Source organism: Pelophylax lessonae (assembly GCF_965119305.1).
Source record: "Pelophylax lessonae genome assembly, chromosome: 1".
NCBI lineage: Eukaryota > Metazoa > Chordata > Amphibia > Anura > Ranidae > Pelophylax > Pelophylax lessonae.
In genome coordinates, this window is record NC_138768.1 from 100,587,074 (window position 1) to 100,604,603 (window position 17,530).

The 17,530-nt window shown below is 43.9% G+C and overlaps 1 protein-coding gene across 1 annotated transcript in view; it reads left to right on the forward strand.

The window, feature by feature from the left end:
- The window catches only part of LOC309544214 (uncharacterized protein), a 133,726-nt gene that overhangs the window by 13,644 nt on the left and 102,552 nt on the right, over positions 1-17,530 (forward strand). The window contains exon 3 of the mRNA XM_082243097.1: positions 12,602-12,740. Coding sequence (XP_082099223.1) covers positions 12,602-12,740 — 139 coding nt within the window. The remainder of the gene's footprint in view (positions 1-12,601; positions 12,741-17,530) is intronic.

Sequence of the window (17,530 nt, forward strand, 5' to 3'; positions counted from 1 at the left end):
AGGGCATCACAAGGTACTCAAAGTGACCAAAGCGTGTTCGGAAGGCGGTCTTCCACTCATCACCTTCCCTAATACGAACCAGGTTATAGGCCCCCCGTAAGTCCAACTTTGTGAAAACCTGGGCTGTTCGGAATCTTTGGAATAACTCCGGGACGAGAGGGAGTGGGTATCTGTTCTTGATAGTAATTTTATTAAGGTCCCTATAGTCAATGCATGGTCTGAGAGAACGATCCTTCTTCTCGACGAAGAAAATGCCAGCTCCAGCAGGTGACGATGAAGGGCGGATGAATCCTTTGGCAAGGTTTTCATCTATATATTGTCGGAGGGCCTCCAGCTCCACTTCGGATAACGGAAAGATGCGCCCAAAGGGGACTTCTGCTCCAGGTAGCAACTCAATTGGGCAGTCGTAGGACCGATGTGGGGGCAAGGCATCGGCACCTTTTTTGTCAAACACATCAAGGAAGTCAAGGTAGGCTGAAGGAACAGCATGACAGGGATCCGGTGTAGGTTGAACGGAGAGACACACTGAAGAGTTGACAGGCGTGGGGACGCCACAGTGTTGCTGACAATAGGAAGATGAGAAGATGATTTCTCCCTTGGGCCAGTCAATTTGCGGGTTGTGGGCCCGTAGCCAGGGTATCCCTAGGATGGCTGGGAAAATAGGAGACCTGATGACATCAAAGCGGAGGAATTCCCGATGGCCTGCTTCTGTTGTGGCAAGGACAGGGATAGTCTCCTGAGTGACTGGTCCAGAGCTAGGAGCAGTGCCATCTGCTAAATGTACATCAAGTCTTTGTTCCTTCAGTTTCAGGGGTATGCGCAAGTTCTTGGCTAGGTTGAGATCCAGGAAGCAACTACAGGCTCCAGAGTCAATGATCGCCTGCAGCTTTACTTCCTTTCCATCCACCTGCAGAGAGATGGGGAGAATTAAATGAGTGGATATAGTCCCAGACAACTGAAGGTAAGAGGGGCGTGGAAGGCTGGACTTCCTTGGGCGAACAGGACAACTGCGAAGGAAGTGGCCCGAAGTCCCACAGTAGAGACACAAGTTATCCTGTCTTCTGCGTGCTCTCTCTTCAGGGGTTAAAGCAGGGCGGAGTAGGCCAGTTCGCATGGGTTCCCCATCGGACATATTCATGGACTGGGGAATAGAGGCTGGGAGTGTTGGTCCTGGGACCTTTGGCATTATCCATGTGGGTCGAAGGGTCTGAGTGCGTTCGGACCTTCGCTCCCGCAGCCGTCGGTCTAGTTGGATAGAGACTTGGATGAGACTTTCTAGTGAGGCGGGAGCCTCAATCCTAGCCAACTCGTCCTTGAGAGACTCAGATAAGCCTTGCCGGAACTGGTATTTTAGGGCGGCATCATTCCACCCAGTATCAGCTGACCACTTGCGAAATTTCACAATGTAATCCTCCACAGGTCGTCTGCCTTGTACAAGAGCATGAAGGGCCGACTCTGCGGTGGCCGTCCGTTGTGGATCATCATATAAGGTAGCCATAGCTTCAAAGAAGGTGAAAACTGAATCCAGGACTGAGTTCTTTTGCTCAATGAGATTATGAGCCCAGGACTGTGGCTCATCAGATAAGAGTGAAATGATGAAACCCACCTTGACAGTCTCAAGAGAAAAAGTCCTTGGTTGCAGGGCAAAGTAAAGGTCACAAGCATTTTTGAAAGCTCTAAATTTCCGTCGGTCACCTGAAAAGCGATCGGGAGTGGGAACTCTGGGCTCCGGAGGGGGTAAACCCATAGCAGGTGCGGCTGTAGCAGAACAACTGAGAGGGTGAAGGCGTCCTTCCAGCTGAAAGTAGCCATCTTGTAAGCTCTGGACTGTTTGTGTAAGAACTGTAATCTGCTGACATAGGGCCTCTAATGCGGAAGCACCTCTCTCGGCCTCAGACATCTTGGCTGGTTGATACTATCACGTACCTGGTGCTAGAGGCCAATGGAGAGAGAGGGCTTCCCTTGCGGCTAAGTTCCAGACCCCCCTGAGGATGAGAACAGGAGAGGTCAGGCCCAAAGTAGCACGGGTCGCCTGCTGGATTGTGTGCAGGAGGATTCAGAGTACAGCTGGAGTGCTGGAGTGGAATCAGCAGACAGGTGGCGCCCGTGAGGTGTTTGCAGGACTTGGATAATGCTGAGACTGGAACGTGGTCGGGTGGATAGCCAAGATCAGGAGCCAGGTGGATATCAGAGCAAGCGTGGTCAGGTGGATAGCCGAGATCAGGAGCCAGGTGGATATCAGAGCAAGCGTGGTCAGGTGGATAGCCGAGGTCAAACACAGGAAGCAATCAGGAGACAGGTCAAGGACAAGCCGGGTTGGTAACAGGAGACAGGAACTGGAATATCACAGGGATAACACACTGGAGGAGCTGAAGATCAACCAGCAACTAAAATCACTGGCAGGTTTCCTTAAATAGGCCCAGGTAAATTGCTGGTAGTGCTGCTGGGTCCTAAATTCCTTCTCCTGCCAAAGTGCTGATAGCGCTGCTGGGTCCTAGAGCCCTTCTCCTGGTGTTTGTGCCCTGACAAGCACTCTTTGGATTCTCAGATGACACCCCGAGACATCCACTTCCTCAGACAGGAGGAGAGACAGCTGTTCTCTCCCTCCTGGGACTCTGCTCCCGTCAAAGACGCTGAGTCATGCGCCCCCCTCAGACTTATACCCTCCCCCAGAATTCTCTGCAGCAGAATCTGCCTCTTGGGGTAGATATAAACCTGAATGTATCTCTGATTGGGTTTTCTCCACTGCCCTATCAGAAGCCTCCGATAGAGCCAGTGGGGAGACTCCCCTTCTCAGGAGACACACTTGGGAGCCATGACAGCCTACCTGACAAAAAGGAACATGGCCCTGCTGTTAGGCAGACAAGACCTACTATGCATTTACCTAGCACTTGCCTGTAGGGTGCTACACATGTTTAGATGGATTAGCATGGATGTGGGCTAGGAAGGGTTCCAAGGAAATGGCAAATAAGATTGGTGAGAGGGAGCATCCCTTTCTAGTTCCGTTAAATAATGTAAAAGGTTCACTAAGGATGCCGTTTACCCTGATTTGCACCGTGGGATCCTGATAAAGCACACCTATCATTCAGAGCAGACGGGAGCCAATATCAAAAGAGTGGACAGTGGCCATTAAGAACTCCCAGTCCACCCTGTCAAGCGCCTTCTCGGCATCTGTGGAAAGTAGAAGGGTGGGCTTGTAGGTCCGAACTGTGATGTTAGCTTCTAAAGTCTCGGTTGCCGAGTGGGAGAGTGTGGGGAGTTTGGACTGTTCCAGATAGTCTGTGAGTAATGAGCGCCTATGGGCAGGGTTGGATAAGGTCTTGGGGACTTTGTATAGGTTCTGATAGAACGAGTGAAATTCAGACGCGATTGCCGTGGAGTTGTGAACTAGCGTGTCGGTCGAGCATTTAATTTTAGGTATGAATAAAGCAGATTTCTGCTGTGTAAGAGAACGAACTTGCTGTCTACTTGGTTTGTCACCCCATTCATAGATGCACTTGGCAACCCGACGAAATAGCATCTTGTGATGGGAGTGTAAGAGAGATTTAAGTTCTTCACGTTTCTGAGTAAGGGTTAAAAACGTTGACGCAGACAGGGAGGCTTTATGGCAACGCTCGAGTACCTGAATCTCAGCGAGGAGTGCAGATTGACGGAGAGACCTCTCCCTTTTCTTCCGAGAGCCAAGCTCTATGTGCTTACCATGGATACATGATTTATGAGCTTCCCAGTGGGTAGCAGGGTTAATATCATCAGAAGCTTTTTCAGAGAAATACATGGAGATCTCCCCACCGATCCGTTGCCTATCCAGGGTGTCAGTGATTAGAGAGTCATTTAGCTTCCAATTTGATCTTTTAATAGGAAGGGACAGGATTACCAGCGAAAGGCTAATCGGGGAGTGATCCGAGAAGGAAGAAGATTCGATAGAGTTGTGGCGTAGAAGTCCTAAGTGAAAGTGGTCTATAAGGATGTGATCAATTCTAGAATAGGTTTGATGCGTTTTAGAGAAATATGACTAGTCCCTGTCTGAGGAGTGCTGGGTATGCCATGCATCAATGAGCTGGAACTCGTGGAGACGTTTACGCAGATAGGTTAAGCGTTTGTGAGCAATAGAGGACTTACCAGTGGAGGTGTCAATTTTGGGTTCTAGGGCAACGTTGAAGTCCCCTGCAAACAGCGTGAGGCCAGAAGCAAAGTCCTGGAACTTAGCTAGCGTGTCTGATGTTTGCAAGTGAACAAGTTGTGCTGCCCAGGGTACCCTTTAAAAAGAGAAAATGACCATGAATATCAGATAACATAGAATCTAATTTGAAAGGGGACCCTTTGCGAAACCCTATGGCAACACCTTTGGAGTTACGTACATCAGACAGGCCATAATACCAAGTGGGGTAGTGTTAGCTAAAATCTCGTCAGGAGGCAATCACGATGATATACAGCCCTTCAGTTGCTAACCCCCCCTAGATAGTGAATTTCCCCTCATCCGGCCGGGAGTTATGATGACACATAGCACTCAAACTTAGCACAGTCATGACTGATTTTATTGCAAGTTTAGCTCATATTTAAGGCACGTTTGAGCGGGAAAAAACTGCTTTAACTGGTTTACAATTTACTGGTCAATTTGACAATAGAACATGTCTCACAGAAACTGTACATGAAAGGCTTTTGTATCCCTATGCATTTGTGTCAATATGAGGTGTTTTGTATCTGAATCTGTGTTTTGTTGGAGAGTCGGTCCGTCTGTGTTCAGCTGTCATGTGTTAATGCAAGCAATTGTCAAATGTGTTTAGGTGGTGTCAGTAATTTCCATGCGCAGACTTAACTTTGTCAAGTGTCCAAATGAATGAATGAACAGATGTTTGACATGTAAACTCCTATCAATGTCTTGTCGTCTAAATGCAAAACACAGCTGTCTGATGTCCCGGGCCGTATGAATGAGTGTCAGTCTGGATCGTTACCATGCAAATGCAAGGGCCCATATTTCATCATAGAATGGGCATAAGCTGAAATATATATGAAATGTAATAAGGCATGTTAATACAATCTTTCAACCCAACCTTTGATCCCAACTTTATTCATAACGGTGGGATCACTTAGAGTCTCTGAATAGTACTATGTGCCCTCCTGGGATATATGTCCAACTATGAATGAGCTGGACATTCTTGACATGCCTGGGTTGTGTTTTTGTATGAGTACATGTGATATTATTGGTAACTGACTTGCATAGAACAGGTGACATTATATTCTAAAGTGTATGTAGGCTGGTGACTTGGTTGTGTGCACATAGGGATATAACTTCTTAACCAGACAGTGGCTACTAGTGTTGAGCTTGCTGTAAACAGTACCACTGCTGCAAAAATGGGAAGTTTTCCAGGAATAGGGGTGTCCGTTGGCATTGTACCAATGCGTCTGTCTGGATCCAACTGGAATTCCTCTGGTGCTTGTCACAATCTCCGGTCCGCAGTCATGGGGTCCAGGGGTGGGGCTTCCGTCTGTCTGGATCCAACTGGAATTCCTCTGGTGCTCGTCACAATCTCCGGTCCATAGTCGTGGGGTCCAGGGGTGGGGCTTCCTTCAGTCGCGATGCGTGGATCCAAACCGGGGAGTCGTCTGTCAATACCGCTGCTCTGGTCACTGCTTGAACTGTCGCAGGAGGTCTGTAGGGTGGGTCTAGCGACGTCAGCTTATGGAGGGGGGCCTTCACCATGACTCTGTCTCCAGGCTTGAATGGGTGGGTTGGTGCACCTGTTGGCAAAGGAAACGAGAGCGAGATATCACCATAATCACTGTTTAATTTTTTTAATTAATTCTGCCACATATTCCTCTTGCAAAATCTCTAGATATGAGAATAAATGGACTCGTGGGGTTGAGACGGGTCTGGAGTCATTCTGACTTTAGCAAGAATAGCAGGGAAGTACAGAGACAAGAATACAAGTTTTACAAGAATGGCAGGAGTATATTGCGGCACTGGGCTTCTGGGCTACAGGCAGGCAGCAAAAATAAATGCTAGTAAATCTACTCGCAGCACTGGGGTTTAGGGCCTACAGGAAGGCAGGTAATTTTAAGACAGGAAGGATACCTAATGGCACTGTTTTGGGAGAACACAGCATGTCTACGCATGCAACAATGGTGAGGGCCCTTGGAGGGGTTGAACTGCCTTGTATTCCTCCAAAGGTGGAGATGGGTTAAATTGCAGTCCTCTGACTCACCCAAGCAGGCAGCTACCTAGAACTGAGAATCCCTTGCATGGCTAAGATGCTGTGATCACTGAACAGCAGGGAGTGAAATTCAAGCTGTCTTGTGTACATGGACACATAGAGACACACAAAACAGCTAGAAGTAAGTACTCATGCAAACATAAATTTATAAGATTGCACAGTTTGCTCAGTGACACCAAGCAGGAAATTGAAAACAAATAGCCTTGGAGACACAGGATCTGACTTCAAGGACCATTTATATGCAAAGCCTGGGCAATGAGTCACCTTTAGAATGAAAAGAGATGGCTTGGCGACTAATTGAATTCACCGCAGGAGGTTACCTTTAAAATTTTAAATCTTTAACAATATCAAAGTAGTAACATCTCAAAGTAGTAACGCTGGCATAAATTCATTATAATTCTTAGCACACTATCAACAAGTCACCCAATTCCATCCTATTTTTTTTTTTTTTACAATATCCAAAAAGAAAACTTTATAAGAGATGCTTAATTATCTAAAGCATAGCACCTTATTTATGCCAGAGCTCATATATGTCAAATTAGAACACATCAAATATCTGACACCCAATAAATAAAAACTTTCTAACACCCATAAAAACAGTCTAATCAATCAGAAAAAAACAATTTGTAAACAATACTCCCATAAGGTTGAGTTGTCGTTGAGGGCTGTGATTGTCCTTCGTTCTGAAAGTCTCAAAGTAAATTTATCTGAGAAATGAGCATCAAGACAGGTTTAGTAACAAAACATTTTACTTTTCCTCCTAAAAATAAACCAACGGTTAGAGGAATTTAGCATACAGTAAGCATGTCAAACATTTCCCTTCCTAACAGTGCACTTCTCTAATACCAAAAATTGTTGACGTCAAATTAATTATTACCACGTGGATTTCTATATATTTTTTTTGTTATGCAATGGTATACCATAAACTTAAAGAAAAAATGATTATTGTTCACCATGGTTAAAAGATGAGCAGCTCAAAAATAAACATTTGCAATTTCCCATTTATACAAGAACCCATACGTCACCATTCTTCACCCATTCGGAACATTCCTCAAAACTGGTTTTCTCTACAAAGCAAAACTGATAGTTAAATTTGTATGACAATACAACTATTTACAGTCCCTCTTGCTATTACCTGTGTCACAGACAGAAAGAGGGGGGGGGGGGGTTTGTGTGCAAAAAAGGCACCAGAAAATATATTTTCTTTTAAAAAGTCAGTGATAAAGAAAGAAAAGTCGGTGACACAAAACCTTAATGATAAAAGTTCAAAATTGCTTACGATTTTTAAGGATAGAAATACAATTGATACAATTTTAGTCCTTAAGGTCACACTTTACACACCAAATATATATTTCCTTGCTTCTAAACGCTGCCATGACCAGCATAGTACGGATTTGTTACCTTTTTCGTGGCAAAATCACATCACTTTAAAACATAAGTAATAAACCCAAAACAAATTATTATGCACCCAGTATTCATTCAGTGTTATGAAATGCTTTGCTGATACAGCACCTTTAGGAACAGTGTTAAAACGAACACAACATAACGATTCATGGATCTAAGGTTGCCCATACACGATACAATTTTCATACAATTTTCCCAAACGTAAATTTCATCTTTTTTTTTTTTTGAGATTCCCCTTACCTTGAGAATTTCCCATTATCTAAGCTCAGAATATAAAGTGAGATCAGCTGAGTGTGAAGGTTTATATATATATATATATATATATATATAGGGATGGTGAGGTCAGTATTTAGACTTTATTGGAAAACCTAGTTTTCCAATTTATGTGGTTTCCTGCGTCTTAATAATCAGATTTATATATATCCAACTTATGGTTTGCTGTTAACTATCCTTTGGTGGGCAAGTTTTATACCTTCAAGCTCAGCTTAATATCACATACAATCTCCACATACATCTATACAATGGCATGCAATCTTATATCGACTAAAAATACAGTTAAATGTCTATACAGCAATATATACAAGTTTTAGAGGGAGAATTCACTATCACACACACTACTGCTTCGTAAACGGGTTTCGGACCCTGGGATATCAGACCCCATCTTATCTTTGGGGCTTCAGGCCCTGGAGTATCAGACCCCATCTTTGGGAATATCAGATTCCCGGGAGGTGCTAAAATTAGCGGTTAACTGGGTACCGTTTATCTGCTCTGACAGTATAGGGTAGTAATAATAATAATAAAAAATATAATTACTTACCCCATACTGTGTTTTGGCAGATCCAACTTTCTGACACCAAAACTGTTAGCTAAAATCTCGTCAGGAGGCAATCACGATGATATACAGCCCTTCAGTTGCTAACCCCCCCCCAGATAGTGAATTTCCCCTCAACCGGCCGGGAGTTATGACGACACATAGCAATCAAACTTAGCGCAGTCACAACTGATTTTATTGCAAGTTTAGCTCATATTTAAGGCACGTTTGAGCGGGAAAAAACTGCTTTAACTGGTTTACAATTTACTGGTCAATTTGACAATAGAACATGTCTCACAGAAACTGTACATGAAAGGCTTTTGTATCCCTATGCATTTGTGTCAATATGAGGTGTTTTGTATCTGAATCTGTGTTTTGTTGGAGAGTCGGTCCGTCTGTGTTCAGCTGTCATGTGTTAATGCAAGCAATTGTCAAATGTGTTTAGGTGGTGTCAGTAATTTCCATGCGCAGACTTAACTTTGTCAAGTGTCCAAATGAATGAATGAACAGATGTTTGACATGTAAACTCCTATCAATGTCTTGTCGTCTAAATGCAAAACACAGCTGTCTGATGTCCCGGGCCGTATGAATGAGTGTCAGTCTGGATCGTTACCATGCAAATGCAAGGGCCCATATTTCATCATAGAATGGGCATAAGCTGAAATATATATGAAATGTAATAAGGCATGTTAATACAATCTTTCAGGTAGTTAGTGGAGAACAGTTTAAGGCGAGAGGTATGGGTGATGTGCGTCTCTTGCAAGAAGACAACATCACCCCGCAGTTTGTCCAGTTCCCTAAATAAGCAGTGACGCTTGGCAGGGGTATGCAGCCCTCTCACATTATATGATATGTAAGTTATGGTCAACTATGTGGTTCACGAGAGGGGGAATGCAATACAATTAAAATAATGTAATTAAATCTGTGATTCATGGTTGGGGGATGAAATTGGCTTCCTCTTCTCCCATATCTTTAAACTACAGCTGGGAAGATGAGCTGGCTACTTCATCTCCCATACCTTTATCAAGCTGCTGGACAGATGCATTCCTCCATCAAAGCTCGTCCTGTGCAGAAACAGGTTCATCAAGGTGAGTCAATATTTGCTGCATCTGCCATAAGACCTCTGCATCCTAAACCATGGGTGCAGGTGAGCAAAACACACTATTACTGTGCCACATTGCCAACTCTTCAGCCAGAATTTTCAGACAGTGAGCTGGTACTTCTGCATATTCCGAGGCAAGGGGAGCCCAGCCCTGGGGCTGAGCGGAGTCTAGCAGCCGTCTGCAGGCGATCTCCAGCTCCCATTCCCGAACGGCCAGAAACTCCATATCTTCCAGTGCCCAGAACACTCCCGAGATGTTCAGAGTCCTTTCTCTGTAATCCATAATTTCCTCTAACCGCCACTCCAAATCGCTCCCAAAGTTAGGGTCCCCTGACAGCTTCTCGTACAACAGTCCCCTGCCGCCATAGCCAAAGCCTTTCATTGGGCTGTTATCTGCTATCCAAGGGCATGTTTGGGATACATGCCACTGGAGGGCTCTATAGCTCTCTTCCAACCGCATCTCTGTCCAGACCAGCCTGCTTACCTCAGCTGTCTGCTCCTTGTGTGGTGTATCTCCCAAAAACAGCTCCCGCAATCCATACCACAACCAGTACCTTTTCTGGATGGAGGGGAGGATTTTTCCCCTGGTGGCGCTGTGCACAGGCTAGCGTTTCCTTCCAGCGATCCAAGCGCACAGAATCATACCATCCTAGCAGGACCTGCTCTGACACTGGTCCCCTGTTCTGTATGTGCATCTCTCGCAACCTCCTCCCAAATTCCTCTTCCATGGGGGCTGATATCTGTACTTCTCCTCTTCTTCTATCTGGACCTTGGATCCCGGTGGAGGTTTGGATGTCCCAGACTACAGGAAGCATCCCACTGCTTGCCACCAATGCAGCGGAACCGTGATCCGCACTGTGCTTGTGGTCTTCCATCAGTATACGGCTTCCTCCAGTCTTGAACATAGATATCAAATATTCTAGCTGCCCCCATACAAAACTAGCCCACAACTTAGCTTGTACAAGTTCTGGAACCTTCTCCTTTATTGAACAGTCTCACACAATTTATACACACATGAGCACATCCCCCTCCTGATCAAATTCCCCCATCAGGTCACGTGCCTGATTGCATTATCCTATACAGATGAAATTGTGTTCAGAAATAGAATTAACGTGAACTAATTATCTAAAGAACAACCAATACAAACAGCACTCTACTTTTCCACCAGTAACGAATAGATGACAATGATTCAATCAACCTGAGCCAATTAACTAACAGACTGCTGTCCCCGAGCCCCTGAATTATTATTATTATTATACAGGATCTATATAGCGCCAACAGTTTGCGCAGTGCTTTAAAATGTGGGTTTACAATACACATTATCATAAGTGTAAATACAGAACCCATTGTAGATAACAGGTGAGTAAATCAGCATATTTAATGATTTGTGTCTTCATAGGTTTCTTGAGATATATGGTTGATAAATATTACTGTCCCATTTGAAGTAATCCAAACCATATTCTCAGTGTCCATTAAAGAGGAAGTAAACCCTCCTCTGCAACTTTTACCTATAGGTAAGTCTATGATAAGGCTTACCTATAGGCAGGGCCGCTGATAGGGGGGACCACCAGCCCTCTTGTAGGGGGCCCGAGCACACAGGGGGGCCCACACAGAGAGGGAGATTAGTGATGGACAACAAATACAGAAATCTTCCTCCAGCACCTGAATCTGATCTGTCCCTCTCCCTGCTATCAGCTTTTATCTGTTGAGAAAGAGACAGTTGTCCCTCACTATTCCCCCTCCCTTGTGTGGGCCCCTCTCCCAGCACTTATCTCTGCTCAGTTTATTTGTAAATTGTAACTTTGTTTCTCTCTCTCTGTCTCTCTGATCACTGAGCTCCAACTGCCCAGCCTGTATATTTTTCTCATCTCATCTTCTTTTTTATTTAACATAGTTTTTTTTTTTAGATTTAGCAGGAATTATGCGAGTTATGTTATATTTGTGTATGCTAATAGTGATTTTGTTGTAATTTTAGCTAAATGTATCTTTAATACTTTCTTGGGGGGGCCCTGCCCCGTAGTCTGTACGGGGCCCCGCGATTTCTAACAGCAGCCCTGCCTATAGGTACTGTAAATATCTTCTAAACATGTACCGTTTAGGAGATATTTACCTTACATGCAGCCAGTGACATCACTGGCGCATGCGCTCTGAAGGAACGACCGCTGGTGCCGTTCCTTCAGAGCCCCATGACGTGACCGTCGGCACCCACGCGCATGCGCGGGAGTGACGTCACCGTGGCTCCGGCCAATCAGATGGCCGGATGCCGGGATTTCCTGAAGACGGGTGACTGAACATGTCGCCCGTCATACAGGTAAGCGGGCGGCACGGCGGGGGCTCGTTCTAAGGTAAGTATTTCATAATGAGCTAGTATGCGATGCATACTAGCTCATTATGTGTTTCTCTTTCAGGTTGAAAAAAATAAATAAACATTTTTATGGGTTTACAACCTCTTTAAGTACTTTTCTTTCACTCCCAGTGACGGTGAGTACCGTCACAGTCAGCAGTGCTGAAGTGCAAAAAAAAAAAAAAAAGATAGAAAACAGTATTTTTTTAGAATAAATACTAAATGTTGCACAGTTAGGGCAGGGGTGTCAAACTCAATTTCATGGTGGGCGACATTAGCATTATGGTTGCACTCAAAGGGCCAGTTGTATCTGTTAAACTAGATGTCCCTACATGATAGTGTACCCCTCTTACCTTGTGCTGCTGCTGGGAAGAAGCTGGGGGAGGAGCTGGGAATCAGAAAGTGCAAGGTCTGGATGAGGACCAGAGGAGGGCTGGAGTCAGCTGAATGCTGAGACCAGGGGAGCGGGATACGAAGGGGAGCTGCAGCTGCATAGAGAGAAGCAGGATCTGTAGGAGGAGTTCTGTCTTCCTCTCTGGTGCCGATTGCTGAAACTAGGTGGAGGAGGAGACAAGGGGAGCTCCAGGGCTGCAAGAGAAGTGCGAGGGCCACATGAAATGGCCTGGAGGGCTAAATTCAGCCGCAGGCCTTTTCATATGAGTTAGGGTTTGCATTTACTTTAGTGGTAAATTAACCTTTTTTTTTGTTGTTCATATTTAATTTCTTAGCAATTCTTCAACTACAATTACACTGGGTGTCCATTCAAGGAAAGCAAAAAGTAAAGATATACAGACATTCCATTACTTTAGGAGCGTAAAAAAAAACTATAATGAGAAAACAAAGGATAATGACATCGAGCTTGTACAGGTAAGAACATCAAGTAAATAGTAAAATTAAAGTGTATTTCAGCCCAAGAAAAGAAAAAAACATACATATATTGCAGACTGCCAGTACCCAGATGTGGTGGCTGCATTCTGTTTTTTCTTTTTTACATCAGGCTTGTTTAATATTTGTTTACCCAGTGATCCTGCCAGTAACACACTTTCTGTCTTAAGGTGACAAAATTCGCTCAATGTATCTATGTATGTATGACTTCTTTTGTTGTCACCTAGGACAGGAAGTATGTTAAAATTATTGATCACCTACCCTTCTCCTCATCTCCATGACATAAGAGAAGGTGTTCTGTAGTCCATAGACAATAATTTTACAGGGCTGATAATGTTACTTGGGATTTTCATGCAGCAAAGGAAGTAGTGCAGAGCAAGTTATGAGCTTACTGGACTGGACTGAGCTTACTGACGGAATCTAAAGGTTTTCTGTTTTTGCAGCATTTCTAAAGACACAGTACATGGGTAAATGTGTATGTAAGGGAGCAATGTACCAAACATCTTTTTTATTATTATTATTTTGCCAATACAAAGACTTTAATGAGACTAAGTTTATTCAAACCCAAAATAAAAATGTAATAAATATTTTTATCAAAATAAGCCACGCTTTTGTACTTCTATATAGAAACAATAAACCATGTGTGAATACCTTTAATATGTGCGTATAACGTTTCAATAAAATATCAAAAAGTCACCACAATTCAAGGACAAATCTCTTTTGTACAAGAGAAGCAGAAAAAAAAAAAAAAAAGAAAAACTGGTAGACTAAAGAAGTAAGTAATAAAAAAACAGTCCATGCTTCAATGACCGTTCCAATATGTGACTGGTCCCTGAAGTGGGAGTAGACTCCCATACATGACTTTTACCTATAGGTAAGCCTATAATAAGGCTTATCTATAATAGCTGTACCTATCTCCTAAACATGCACTGTTTAGGAGATATTTACTATGCATGCAGCAGCCGGTGACATCACCGGTGCATGCTATCCAAACCGTTCCTTCAGAGCACTGTGCCATAAACAGCGGCTCCTGCGCACATGCGTGGGAGTGACGTCATTGCGGCTCCTGATAAAGTTGGAAATGAATGAAATGCATAGACGATTGCTTATCTCTACCCAATAACGTTGTGATTATGCTATAAAATGATTTTTAGAAGACAGTTCTTTACTTACTCATTACTCATTATTTAGAATAATAGACAGGCAACATGAGGATTATCAGCATGGTAATGTAGTATTTTACTATGTTTGAGTCCTGTTGTATCGGGCTCCATTATGTACTATTTTTTGATTGTCTAAATAAAAACTATATATTTTTATTATACTGCAATTACTTTGACACTTTCCAGTCCCTTACTCTTTATCTCCTATATAAAATGTACAAGAACAGACCCAGGATAGTTGAAAGGAGATTCCATTATTCCATTTTGTTATCAACGTGGCATTATTTATTTATTACAGTTATTTGTATAGTGATACAAATGTATGCAAGTGCTTTATATTGTACATTCACATCAGTCCCTGCCCTTACAATCCACTGTCCCCAGGGCCAATTTAAACAGCAGCCAATTAACTTGCAAGCATGTTTTTGGAGTGTAGGAGGAAATCCACACATGCATAGAAGGAATATACAAACTAAATGTAGGTATTCTCATGGTTGGAATTCAAACTGATGATCCTAGTGCTTCAAGGCAGAAGTATTAAGTCATTGTGCTGCCTCATAAAGAAAGTTTATTGGAATACTTAGATTTAAGGTGTCTTGTAAATTTTATAGATGGACAACTCCTATGCTAATATTGATTAGTGGTTTTAAATTAATTATAGGTACTGCAGTAGAGAACATACACAAAAAAATACACCTAACATCATTACAACAAAACTGTTCTGATTATTTGGCACATTTCTCATAACCAAACTTAACCACTTCCAGACCACCTGGCACATATACACTGCTACATGTACATGATTGTGTGCACGAGATTTCGGGGGGCGTGCCCGCCCGCCCGCCATCAGAGCGCTGCTCCCGCTGTGATTGGATACAGTATGAGCCAATCGGCGGGTCCTCGCAGATCGTTTGACAGAATGACAGAACGGCGGTCTGTCTATGTAAACAAGGCAGACCGCTGTTCTGTCAGGAAGGAAAAGAGAGATCTTGTGTTTCAGCAAAACTGAAACACAGATCTCTTTTCCTCTAGTGCATCCACTCCCCCTGCAGTTAGAAATCACTCCCTAGGAGCACACTTAACCCCTTGATTGTCCCTGGTGTTAACCCCTGCCTTGCAAGTGTAATTTATACAGTAACTGTGCATTTTTTTTTTTTAGCACTGATCACTGTATTGGTGTCACTGGTCCCCAAAAAGTTTCACTTAGTGTCAGATTTGTCTGCCGCAATGTCGCAGTCCCGCTAAAATTTGCTGATCGTCGCCATTACTAGTAAAAACAATGAAAAAGAAAAAGTCCATAAATGTATTCCACAATTTGTAGACACTATAACTTTTGCGCAAACCAATCAATATACACTTAATGTTTTTTTTCTGGGGAATGTTTTATAGCAGAAAGTAAAAAAATATTGTTTTTTTTTTTTTTTTTTTTCAAAATTGTGGTTCTTTTTTTGTTTATAGCACAAAAAATAATAAAAAAATGCAGAGGTGATCAAATACCACCAAAGGAAAGCTCAATTTGTAGGAAAAAAAACTGAATTTTTGTAAGAACTTACCGTAAAATCCTTGTCTCTGAAGTCCATTGACAGACGCAGCTCTCATACTTCTTATCCATTGGGTTATGGTGCCCCCTGCAGGAGTAGTTCTAGGCAGGAAAAAAGTAATTCTCCATGCCCACTGGCCTGTCCCCATAGGCATAACTCCACACCCTCTGCTCCAGCAAACCAGTTTCATTGTAAGCAGTGAAGAAGATACAAAAACCATCCCCATATCAGAAGGGGCGGGTGCTGCATCTGTCAATTGACTTCAGAGAAAAGGAGTTTATGGTAAGTTCTTACAAAAATCTAGTTTTACTTATCTCCTATTGACAGACGCAGTTCTCATACTTCTTGTCCCAAAGCAGTGTAGGCATGAGGGGTGGGAAGAATGCAACCAGATAGTAACATAAACCCCAAAGGCTAAACTTAGCCAACTGGGTAACATGAAGCTCAACCAAGAACAACAGGAGCTCACCCAGGAGAAAAAAAAAACCCTAAAGAGAAATAAACTATTCTCTTATGAAATAGCAGCCTGCAAAACCTTGCGGCTAAAGGAAGCATCCGAAGATGCCAACAAATCAACCTTGTAGAATTTTGTAAAGGTGTGCACAGACGACCAAGTTGCTGCTTTACAAACTTGCACTACTGAGGCCCAAGATGCACTCAGCACTCTAGTAGAATGAGCCTTCACAGGGAAAGGAGGGACCTGGCCCTTGAGTGAATAAGCCTGAACAACCGTATGCCTGATCCATCTGGAAATGATCACAGCAGACGCAGCCAAACCTTTCAGAGGTCCTTCAGTAAGCACAAAGAGAGAGTCCGATCTCCTAAAAGACTCAGTTACTGTCAGATAAACCCTTATCGTCCGAACCACATGCAGAGAGTGCAAAGCATTTTCCTTGGGATGCTTAGGCTTAGGACATAAGGAAGGCAACACAATGTCTTCATTGAGATGAAAATCCAACACCACCTTAGGAAGGAAAGGGAGGCTTTTGAAGAACAGACAAAACTAGATTGAGATCCCATGGAGGCAATGGGGATCTCCGCGGAGGAGCCAGATGATGCACCCCCTGAACAAAGATACAAATCAAGCCATTAGTAGCCAATGGACGTTTGAAGTAAAAAGCCAAGGCCGACACTTGGCCCTTCATAGTGCCCAAAGCCAGCCACTGCTCGACCCCTTTTTGTAAAAAGGCCAAAACCCTAGCTATAGAAAACAAGTGAGGATGCAGCTGCAGCGATTCACACCATGAAATGTACGATTTCCACGTACGATGATAGATCTTCCTGGACGTCCATTTCCTGGCCTTCAAAAAAGTAGGAATCACTGAGTCTGAAAGGCCTCTTCCCCTCAACACCTTGCTTTCAACAGTGAAGCCATTAAAGCCAGCGACCGTAAAGCAGGATGGACAGCAGATCCTCCCACAGAGGAAGCCTCCATGGAGGATCTGTGACCATTTTTACCAGGTCTGTGTACCAAAACCGCCGAGGCCAGTCTGGTGCTACCAGAATGACCAGAATGCCTTCCACCGCCACCCTGCGAAGAAATCTCGGCAGGAGTACGAGCGGAGGGAAGGCATAAATCAGCTGATACTGGCTCCAAGGAGCCACCAAATCATCTGTGGCATTGGCCAGAGGATCCTGAGACCTGGTCACAAACCGCTGGACTTTTCTGTTGAGGCGAGACGCAAACAGATCCACCTCTGGAGTCCCCCACCGGACACACAGGAGATGAAATACCTCCAGATGAAGAGACCATTCCCCTTGAGCCAGCACCTTACGACTAAGGTAACCCGCCTGCCAATCCTCCACACCCAGAATGTGGACTGCGGAAAGAGCCGAAACATTGGCTTCTGCCCAAATCAGAATCTCGGCCACCTCCGTGGCCGCCAGGGCACTCTTGGTGCCTCCTTGATGATTGATGTAAGCCACAGCCGTGGCATTGTCTGATTGTATCCGAACCGGAGCCCTGCATAGTTGACTTGTCTAGGAGAACAGGCAAAGCTTGATCGCTCTGAGCTCCAGAATATTGATTGGCAAGGAAGACTCTTCTGTCGACCAAGTCCCCTGGGCA